This window comes from Lagopus leucura, unplaced genomic scaffold (assembly GCF_019238085.1).
Source record: "Lagopus leucura isolate 7727_CA_CO unplaced genomic scaffold, USGS_WTPT01 Super-Scaffold_100004, whole genome shotgun sequence".
In the NCBI taxonomy this organism is placed as follows: Eukaryota; Metazoa; Chordata; class Aves; order Galliformes; family Phasianidae; genus Lagopus; species Lagopus leucura.
In genome coordinates this window covers 33894447-33906047 of record NW_024962264.1, presented here as the reverse complement: position 1 = coordinate 33906047, position 11601 = coordinate 33894447, and the positions used below count along the sequence as shown (strand labels likewise).

Below are 11601 nucleotides of genomic sequence, written 5' to 3'. Positions count from 1 at the left end.
TTACTCTTTTTTTTCCTTAGCACTACCATTCTTGTCAATGGAAAAAATTCTCTCCATTTACAATTGCCGTGGTCAAAATCAGCAGCATTCAGAAAGCAAATAACTCAGACTGTGAACTTCTAAGGAACACTATACATCAGAAGTACTTGCAACCATGACAAAGCAGAATCCTTTTCTTATCTGGGACAAAATGTTTCCATGCTGTCCTGTTCCTGTAGCGCTTTTATCAGAGCAGATGCAGAACATGTCACAAATGCCCCTCTTCCAATGGCTCCCTTATATATTTTAACCTCTCTCTCTGTAACATCAGTAATTCCTTCTCCTGAACTTTGGACACCTTTCTCCAAAAGATGAAGAACATAAAAAATAAGTGCGCGCTAACTGAATTCAGTTCAAGTTGCAGCCTGCATCTTCTGTCTCTAACTCTGTTTTCTCCCTTAAAATGACAAAAAAAAAAAAAAGAAACAATATATAATCTAATATTATTTTTAATTTTCTGTACAGGAATATAATGTTATGGCAATTTTGTACATGAAATACATACAGTATTTAAATGCAAAAATCAGCTAGGTAAGAATTTACATTAGCAATGAAACTGATTCATGTGCAGCTCAGTTAATATTTAGTTTAGATCTGTATTTTTATTGGGAAAGATTTTAATAGTTTACAGTCATAGAAACATAAACATTTAAAACAAGACTCTATAAAATAATTTACAGAAACTCTACCATCTACACTCAGAGAAAGGGTGTACTCCTGTTTGTTTTTGTGTGTGAGTAACAAGGTGAATGAATGATTTATCTCAGCCTTTTAAGTATAAAATAATTTAGAAGCAGTTCATGCAATGTGGAAGCAAAAGAGTGTCAGTTCCTGCAAGGTTTACTGCTGCCTCAGACATCTACTGAGCATCGAATGTGGTTCACCAGACACATGATAGTACAGCTATCAGATGCTGCCAGAGAGCACCAGCCTCAGTTTCTCCAAACAATCATTTATGTAAACATAAATATACAAGTTGATATCTTTTCTACACAGTACAAATACAGGCCACAACTTCTCAGCTGTGCAAGTAGTCAAACTGTATACCGGGAAGTAGGATAATGTTCAGAGTGGAGTTCCATACATCTCTATTTACAGGTGCACTAACAGAACTTCCTTGTTTTCACCAATTTGCTCTGGTATTTGACAGAGTGCCCTCCATGCCCAATAACATACACATCCAGCAAGTAGGACTTGCCAGACTGCAGGCCCCGAACTGTTTCTGTGGTAACTGCTTTCTGTATATTCTGGCTGTGAAAGTATTTACAGAGAACCTTTTCTGATTTCTTCCTTGTATCTGGACCTAAGCACTGGTTCTGTTCTCTTTTCTTCTGTTCCTCATTGTAGTTGTCATCCACCTCCTTTTTGTAGATGCAGAATTTGTTTCTCTCCTGCGTGCCAAGCCATGCCACTGTGACTGAAGAACATGTGCGGAGTTTGTCAAAAGCTTTGATTCTTGTATCTTCAGGAAGAGAAGGAAATAACTGCTTGTTTGGCCTCGTTGTTGCCAGAATCTTCAGCATAGAAGCACCTTTTTTGTTCCCTTTCAGCCTAATCAGATACTTAGCTTTTGCTTTCCCTCGCAGTTGGAACTGCCGTACTCCTTCCACATTTTGAGACAAGAGTAGTTTGCCATCTCTTCTAACTTGGATCTGAACAGCATCTAGGCACGAATGAACAGAAAAGGTGACCTTCTGATGAGATGAAACAGGAGCAAACCGCAGAAATTTGGCTCCCTTCCTCTTGATGAACACATCTGTAACTTTGCCATCCTTCAGCTCAACTGTTTTCTGCTTGGCCTCCTCCTTCGTTCTGGCAAAGGTGCCAACATATGCGGTGCTCAGGTTCGTGTTAGTGTTGACTGCAAACATGTCAAAGTAGTACTGCGTGTCAGGCTTCAGGTCAGACACTGTGAAGATGTTCTTGTTCCCAATACAAACTTTATGCAGGTCAACTCTTGGCTTTGAGGATGCTTGGCGCCCAAATTTTGATGGTGATTTTAGGAAACCACGTTCTTTGCCAGCATTGTTGTCCGAGGGGAAGCCAAAATGGGCGAAGTCAAATGGACTGAAATCCAGACCTGGTTTTGGAGCCATCATGAAGGCATCATCAGAACTAAGCTTGGCTTCAACAGCACAGAGGCTTTTGAAATTGTGCTCTTTATTGATGACTATGCAATACTGAATTGGCTGTTTCAGCAATGAGGCCGTGGGACTTGGCTTCCATGCCAGTGTTATTGTTGTACGTCCCAGAGAAGTAACATCAATTCTTGGATCATAAGGTAATTCAGGGTAAGGTTGGTCGGATTCTGGAGTAGTAGTTGCATACACTTTAAAATGTGTATCCTTCTCTGTTGACAGCAAATCTAATTGGTACAAACCAGAAGGAGAACTAGAGGACACAAAATACTCAACATCGTTGCCTTTGTAAGAGAACAGCTCTGTGCCTTCTTCATTAGTAATCTGCTGTTTCTGTTGCTCGAGAGGTTCAGGTTCACCTAAATTATAAGCAAAGAAAAACATTTGTACATATACGATCCAAGAATATGAGAAAAGAAAACTGCACTTCTACATAAAATGCAAATGTGAGATGAAAAAAGAAAGGTTTTACCTTCTTAGGAAGGTATTACCAATAGTTCTGTCAAATAAAGCAGGGCTTGGCACTCAGGTTAACAAAGGCAATAGAAACCACACCTGACCAGTGTTACCAGAGTCTGGCAGATGGCAGCTATACCCTTCACCAGACTATGCCCAACACCTAGTTTGGATATGCCATACTGCTCCCAGAGAAACTGACTCTGCTCCATGTTTTCAGGCTTGGGTCCTCACATTTGGCCCTATTGAGTCACTCTAAAGCTGCCTGCCTAAATACAATGAGGCCCAAATGTGACTATCCCCCAGTCCAGCGTAGATGACATTTGGAACTTGTGTAAGAACCTCTGGGAATCAGAGACTGTTCCTCTCCTGAGAAGGAATTATATTGCAGTCTCCAAATAAATTCCTTGTCAATAGATGGGCTCACAAAGGGGCCAACTGAGCCCTACAGGAAAGCAAATCTTGCCTCTCCTATTCACTTTAGGTTTTGTTTTCACTTTTTACATCTCTTTTCCTTCTTATGTTGCTACCTACTGCCACATTTGTACACAAAGGCAGGACTAGGCTGAAGATCCAAAGGTCATAGCAATGGGACTGCTGAGAGACTCAGCACTGTGTTGACAGTGGCTTGAGGAACTTTGAATCCAGGAGAAAAGTGAAAGCTGGAGGGGTAAGGAAAGCCTTGGATGAGTTGTTACCTGAACCTTCTCCACTGGCTTCCTCTGGGAGCTCCTGCACACTCAGTTTCCACTCCAGGGGAGCATCACAGGGTGTCACTGTTACTGCTAGGGGCGTGTTGTCCTCTTCCACCACAAAAAAGTACCTAGAGGAAGGTTAACAGACCTTCATCATCAATAAATTCTATTGGCATCAACTGTCAGGGACTGAATTTACATTACATTACATTTACATTACATTTACATTTATGGTTGACCGTATGGGGCAGCAGAGACAAAAATGTAACTTACAGGGAATAAGAGGAAATGCCGAAAGGCTAGTTGGCATGAGCTAAGGAGATGAGGGGCTAAAACCTCCAGCTGCACAGTGCTGCCAAGACATCATAGCACAGGAGTTTTTGGCCACCTGCCCTCCCCTCCATCAGTTTCACCTTTTGCCCCTACACTAACCACAGACAGTATAAATGGTAACAAAATTGTCACAAAAGTACAAATGAGGGAAACAGGGCCTTTCCTGGGATTTAGGTTTATGCTCTTCAAAGCAGGATATGCTTTTCAGTGTGTCCAGATGAAGGCCCTAGAAGCACATACATACACGTACTCATGGAGGATGGTGGCAGTGCTACTCTTCCCTAAATTCTTTGACTCAATTCCTTCTCCTACCTAGCCTCAGTATTTTCTAACCCTAAGGTTGAGGCTGGGAAGTGGGTGATCAGGCCAGACCGGCTTGAGCTGCTTCTTTAAAGCACACTATGAAATAAAAAAGAGAAGTAAGTATGGTGGTGTCAGCCTGTAGTTTTTCTTCCCCTCCCTTTTCCTGCAGACATGGTAGTGACCCTGCTTCAGGGAACTTCTGTGCTCTGCGGGGGCACTGGCACTGTAGCAGAAATCACACAAACTGCATGGACCTTCAGCTGGGAGGCCAGACTGGGATGCAGCTCACATCGTTACTTACTTCACCAGACAGGGTGCTGGCATTTGCATTTCTCTTACTCAGATCCAGCTTTGATTCAAAACAACAAATAAGGTCTTTCCCAGACCAATTAAGTTCTCACTTAATCTGGGCAGCAATACCTTTTAGGTGTGTCTCGGAAGAGGTAGCTGCTAATTTCGGCTCCATCTGGGATGACTGATGAATCATGAAAAAACGCTTTGTCCCGGATCTGCATCTGGAAGAGCTCCTCATCTCTGGTAGGCAGCTTCTGCATCCTGGAGCTGAGTGGCAGCAGCAGCAAGATCAGCGGGCAGTGGAGCAGGAGCATCCTGCAGGAATGACAGGGATTCCAGATTGGCGAGGACTGAGCCATGCACTCAACAGGAGCTGCTCAAGAGACTGCAGCAAGGCATGAACGGGGTCTAGTAGTGACCTATTTGTTCACAAACTCAGCAAGTTGCCAACTCATGTAGATCCTACACATTGATTTAAGGCTGCCAAGGAGCTTAGTACAGTCTTCTGCGAACCCTTAGTTGCAGAAGGCAACTAAGAGAAATGATTTTGAAAGGCTTATTCTGCCACTGAAGCTCATGCATACACACAATGATGTTGCATGCCCTTTATATTTTATAGGAACCTTCACAGTATTACCACGCAAGCACTGGGAATGTGTGTTGTTAGGACCAAGCTTGCACCGTCAGAGCATTTGGATGAAATACGTAAATAAGATGTTTTCATCTCAAGCTGTAATTGAAAGCAAGCCCACACAGTGGTTTGAAATTGGTGTATCTCCCTCCTTTTAACAAAGAGCAAAAGCCTTGCACATCTTTTGGTAGAGCTACAGGTTGGTGTTCTGCCATAGGAGAGCTTGCTGAATGTGGGATCAGAGCAGATGGAGGGTACAGCAAGCTCACTTTGCTCAGCAGAGTTTGGTTGGGCTTCCAACAAGTCTTTGAAAAGTAAATATTTCCAGTGAAATTGCTGTTTATAAAAATAGTGAATTAGGAAAATATGTGATATAAGCCCACATATATTTGAAGCACATTGGTATTAACATGCAATTCAGCAGGCCTTAATCCTCAAGCCTGATGGGAATTGCAAAACACAAAAGCAGTGAATCCCTTACAAATTAGGCATAATAATTCATAATCTCAGCCTTTCATTATTATGTCTACAACTAGGTCAGTAATGACTACACTAACATATACAGCAGGATGGACTGCAAATCTCCTCTCAGTACAGCAGATGATCTCACACATAATGGCTCTGGTATAGGGTGGGGGGAAATGCAGCCCATTTCTGGTATGAGAACAGTGAGTTTAAACCGCTAGATGATTACATTCCTAAAATTAGGAAAAAGAGTGTTAGGCCATTACCTAAGCCGTGTTAGCCACCAGCTTTGGGGAAAAGCACAATAAAAACACTAAGCTGGATGGAACAGTTTTATAGTACTTTTCTTCTTATTATTTCTTCGAATGTGAGGGCATGCCCTGGTCCTTACACTGCAGGATAAGCTGATTACTGCTTCATAACAAATTCCTGTTGATTTTTCTTTCCCTCACCGTGAACCTTCTCCAGGCTTTTACACAAAAACAGTAAATACAGGGCTCACTGAGAAGTGGCATGATGTAGTTTAAGCCATAATAAAATCACTTTTCCCTTTCAAGCTCTTAACAAAAATATAAGCACATCCCCAAGGGAAGCGTCAGTGTCTGCCTCCTTCTCCCTCCTGCAGTTACCTTCTGAAAACTCAAAAAGAGCTGCAGCCCCGTTATTTATTCAGTGATAACCTCACAACAGCAATGCAGGTCCCCAGGGCAGGGAGGTTCCGTGGAAGCAATTCCCCATTTGCAGGGCATGTAATGCTTCATCTCCATCACTTGCAGGTTTTAAATTGCTATTTTGTTATTATTTGAGAGCTTACTTCAGTGTACCTGGCTTTATCTAGGATATGGAGCTGCAACTTGCAATCTTAGTTATGAGCTGGCTCTCCCAGGGTTTGTCAAAGTTTATCCCAACCAGATCCTTGCCTAGGTTTTGACAACAGCAGACACATTTTCTTGAATTCAGACCAAAGTGTTGATGCTTATCATCACAGCTAATGACATTTGGCCTTTGGGAGCAAAGATCCTAACTCAAAATACTGGCTGACTCGAGCCACCCAAGTCAGCAGAAATCCCTTCTCTCAGGATGCAGGATGAGCTCTGTGTGCTATGCCGTGCTGTTTATTGACTTTTCACGTATTATCGTTGGCCAGCAGTGAAGAAATTCTTTCTAACTTAATCATACAGCTACAGCAGATTATTTGGTTAGGTAAGAAACACGGACACTTTCTACAGACAGCGTCCTCTGCGTGAACCCCCTGAAACTGCAGTATCATATATTCTTGTAGCCCACTCCACTGCAGTGCAACCGTTACCAAAATAAACTACTTTTGATTATAGGACTACCCAGGCTAAGCTTCAGTTCTTAAATAATTCCACTAGCTAATCCACTTTAAAAACTTTGGTAGACAGCATTTGTGTCCCCATGAACTACTGTGGTGTAGTAGAAAGGTAGGGATTTGTCTGTGATTTCTGTATCTAATTGGAAAATCATTTCAGCTTAAAAATAACAAGAGACTTCAAGGTTAGTTCCATACTCCCTACTCAGGCCAGCACCAGACCATTTTATACGTGAAATAGCTTGCAAAGCTGTTAACTGTTAATAAAAGATAAATGCTTTATAAGCTTTGTTACTTTACAAGCAAATGGCACTTTGAGTGCCTTCATTTTCACATATACAACCTTACAGGCCTAAAACAGGCCCAATTTTTATGCATGACACTTTTAAAAGTGGAACATCTAAGTAGCAAAGAGACACTAAAAATTCACTAGCGGTTTTGGAAAAACCTTTTGTCAGCCTCACAGCGCTTCTTCACATGAGTTAATAAACAGATTTTCTTTCTTTTTCTTTTTTTTTTCAGTGCATTGGTTAATTTGGCACAATTTTAAAGTTAAAAGCCCTACAGTTCGCTCATACCAAACACCAGGAGAAAAGCTAAAAGAATTTGTCACTCCATGTTTTCTCCTGGACAAGCTCCCGTCTGAGCTCACTCTCATGGCATCTCCCCAGATTTGCACACTGTGCCTGTGGGCACATGTACACGTGCTCTCCCATCCCTCTCCCGCAAATGTTTCTGCTTTCTCGGTGCCTTGCAGCCCAAGCCTGTTTTATTTTCTAACCGCATGCACAGGATGAGGCCAGCACCCTGCCCTCCAACACCACACGAATGATGTGAAGTATGCTTTGTGATTTTCATTCTCCAGACTGTGCCGCTTTCCACATGCCTTTTGTTCCCTTTTCCATAAGTTCGCCTTCTTTTCTTTTCAACTCGGAGTCAGTATTTTATTGATATATTCCCGCTGACGGGAGGGATTTGCTTGCTGTTTATCACTGAATTTAAGAGTGAGCCAAAGCAAACAGTCCTAAGTGAAATAATAAGCATCGCTTGCCTTCTCCAGAGTGCACAACTGCCCTCTGATGGCCCATCCTTCCCGCTGGCCCCCTCCCCAGCCCCAGCCACCAGCCCAAGGAGACAGCCACAGGCACACATGGTTATGCAAAAGGATCAGGAGAGCAGAAGCACAGGCAGTGAGCTGGGAGTGGGATGTGATGACCTCAAGTGCTTCAGCCTTGACATAGGTGTGGTTTTTCTTTCTGAAAGTACAAATAAATCAAGGCTGCAGTCTGGCCGTTTTATAAACTTGAGCTGTGAGCACATAGATGAAGATCATTACATTGTATCAGAGATTTCACAGCAATTCCCATTTCCTCCTTCCTTCTGAGCACATCACATTCAAGCAGCTTCCCAGCCCTCCCCATATCCCATTCACTCACTCTCTGCATGGTCCCTAAGACATTTGCACACCTAACTCCATCTGTACAAAGAACTGTGAATATCTAGGGAGACTGCAACCATAAGCCAGAACTGAGAGAGATCATCATGGCCCCCACTACACGTCCTTTACCACTGTCTGCAGATCACAGGAACCCAAGAAGAATTTGCAATACCAAAACAAAACAAGAGATCTGAGTTTATTTGAAGCAAACACATCTGGAATAAATGAAACCTAATGTTTAATTAGAAAGAGTGGAAAATGCACGACTGCAATTTAGTGAGGAACATTTCAAGGCGCCATCTGCCACAGTAGCTTTGTGTTGCATTTCTTTTTCTTATATGGTTGGTTAACTTTTTTTCCTCCTTATTCCCTATTTTTAAATTCTGGGTTTTGGGTTTTTTTTGGTTGTTTGCATAACCCACGCTGTATCTCGTAATAAGTCTGCAGATTTATTGACTTGATTCAGGTCTAGCTTTGAAAACGAAAGTGCACTGCCAGACTTCTCTGACTTATTATAGGAACACTGCAAGTTTGCGAGCTTTGCCATTATAGCCTTCATTTCCAGAGATAAACAACACAAATGCATGTGCCTTGGCATGTAGAGTTATCACCACAGACACAAAGCAATTTAAAACCACCTACCAATTTCAATTGTAATATAATTAATCATATTTAATGTGCAAAGGATAAACAACAACGCCTTAGAAATTTTAAGTATTTACTGGAAGTGGGTCAGTTTGTTTTCTCAAACGGAGACCCGAGGGGAGCAGCGAAGGCACTGCATTTAATACTCAGGATTCCCTGAAGGATCTGGAAAACGTTTGGTATGCCTTTCATTTGTTGGTTTTGTTGCTTTTTTTTTTTTTGTCTGTTTGTTTTTCTTTAGAAAGAACAAGCTGCGATCTGGCGGGCCCATTGCTGGCTGCAGCCTTGTGCCTGCAGACCTCACCTAGGAGGGGGCTGGGCCCATTGCCCACCCTGAGAGGAAATATCCATGCTCCATTGTGCCCTTATCTCTCAGCATGCAAAGACATGGCGTGATGATGCCTCTGAAGCTGTTAGGGCCCAACCTGTTGATAACCTGGGGGTTCACTGATTACCCCTTGCAATCCCAATTCAAACCACAGTTCCCCTTCACTTGAAATATTGTGGCAGTAAAGCAAATGGCAGTAGCATGGGAAACTGTTCAGCTCTGCAGAAATAGGGCTGTATGAAGAAGTTAAGGGTACGTTTCCACCAACTCTTAATGAACAACAGTGGTGACGAATCGCAACTTGTGGGAGAGGTTAACTCTGAAGGGGGAATACTGTGAAACGTGGAGCTGTCTCAAATTAGACATGTTGAAAAGCAAACATACTAGGGAGATATGGTATCAAAAATCAAATTTTACATGGAATATTCTGTTTCCAAACTGAGCCATATTTATTTTTCCACTTTTAGTGGAAACAGATTCGAGCTTGAAATCTCTGTCATGCAGCACATGGAAGCGGGATGCTTCAAAAACCCAGCAGGGCCAGGAGATCCCAGTCTAGGGAGAGGCTTGGCAGTTCCCCTCCTCCTGCCATCCACTGCCCACTAAACAGCTCCTCTCTCCTTTACAGCCACTTCCCTCCACACAATCCATGGGTGAGCATAAAGAACAAAATACGAGTCCTAGGGACCTCTGGCACAACGTCCAGTTGTTCCCTTTGGTCCAGTGGCTGAAGCCTGCTGGCTGCTCCAACATAACTCTTTCTTCCCCTCATAGTTCCAGTATCAGCAGGCCTTGTGACTGGCACCACTCCTGTTCAACCTCCCCAGCCCTTCCAATGTGCCCGTGTGGCTGAATGTCTTCCAGTGGGACCACACGTCACTCTCATAGAATGACACCACTACAGCAAGTGTCTTCAATACGAAGCACCAATATTAGGCCCCAGACTCAAAGCTAAACTCAGGGAATTTTTCTATCATCTCAGCAGGTTTTGAGCCCTAGTAGGAAGAATCAAATGGGGCAGAGAAACTTGAGTTTGTACACCTCTAGCCCATTGAAGATAACTGACTCTAAACACCACCTAGCTCTACAACAAATCTTCCACCACAAGATCCCGAGGTGTTTTGTAATGGAGAGCAATTACTATCCCCTTATTACAAGCAATAAAAGTGGGGCACTGAATTCCTTGTTCGAGGAAATCCCAATCTAATCCTTCCCTTTAATCACAACACAATAGCCACTTCCCGGGGCCAATTCCCTCTGCCTGCAGCAGGGCTCTGTGCGTGGGTGCTGCTGCCGCCCTGTAATGGATTTCAGCAAGAGGATTAGCGGGGAGGAGCACACTCACACAATTACAGATGACAACCAACGCCAGCACATTGCCGTTTGGTACCATGTTTCCCACTGCTTCCCTATAATAGCCCCAAATGACATTACAAGCTGCAGCTCCTGCCAAAATCCACACGGGACAAGGATGACTGGAGCGTCAGGGGAGGACACTGGAATTGTTTGTGTGTTCTTTTCTTTCTGCTTTTTGGTAGATGATTAACAAAAGGGAAAAATCACTCATTGCTTTGCAGTTCCTTTCACTAGAAACACAGTTTCTTCAGCATCGAGAACAGCACATGTATACACACGGTTACAAGCCACAGCCAGTTTTCATGCCAGCTTCCTGACCTCCACAAATACAGTTTTCCTGTGAGATCTCCTCAGAAAACCTCATTTTCAGGTACACCATGTACTCCTTCTTACTGACTAGGGTTCTCAGCTAACAACTGCCCCTACAGATACCTGAGGTGGCACAAAAAGCTGCAGCAGCTTCCCAAACATCCAGTGCAGCTGTTAGCGCACAGCTGGACAGCTGCTGTGATGCTCGAGCCCAGCAGGCAACCATGATCATCTGTGGTGCTGGCAGACACCTCAGAGTGATGGCATGGCAAAAGCCAGCTCCATAGTTGCAGTGACATAGATTATGCTGAACCCCTAAAATTTCCAGCTCCTTAAATAACATCAGAATCCAAGTTTTCCAGTGGGATTTACTGGCCAAAATTGAATTCCTTTTTAATATCATCTGCTTTAAAGGCAAGCAAAGAGAACAGTAGAAATCCTGAATGCCGCACCATTCAGGTGCTCTCACAAGGACTTGCTACATAGCACATCAACACTCACATCCTGTGTCCAATTTTCCCTAGCTGGAGAAAGCTTGCTGCTAATGTGTAAACATTTGTATAATGTTTGAAAATGGAAAGTATGAAATGTAGTGCTATGGGGATGGATATTGATGTATTGACGTATTTCTACAGTGACGCGAAATAGGAGCTGGCAGACCTCACACATGGCTACATGGGCACAGCTTCATCAGCTCTGCTGTCTTCTTTCAGGGGCTAATGTTTATTTCACTAGGATCTTGCTTTTTTTTAAAAAAAGGAAAGAAAGAAAGGAAAGAAAGGAAAGAAAGGAAGGAAGAAAGGAAGAAAGGAAGAAAGGAAGAAAGGAAGAAAGGAAG

At 43.0% G+C, this 11601-nt stretch overlaps 1 protein-coding gene across 2 annotated transcripts in view; it reads right to left on the bottom strand.

The window, feature by feature from the left end:
- Window positions 1-621: 621 nt before the first annotated feature.
- Window positions 622-11601, bottom strand: part of NDNF (neuron derived neurotrophic factor) — a 17583-nt gene continuing 6603 nt past the window's right edge. For both annotated transcript variants that reach the window (XM_042871607.1, XM_042871606.1), the window contains exons 2-4: window positions 4385-4573; window positions 3332-3456; window positions 622-2536 (exon numbers count right to left, since the gene is read on the bottom strand). In XM_042871607.1, the coding sequence (XP_042727541.1) occupies window positions 1143-2536; window positions 3332-3456; window positions 4385-4572 (1707 nt within the window). In that variant the 5' untranslated portion in view covers window position 4573 and the 3' untranslated portion in view covers window positions 622-1142. The remainder of the gene's footprint in view (window positions 2537-3331; window positions 3457-4384; window positions 4574-11601) is intronic.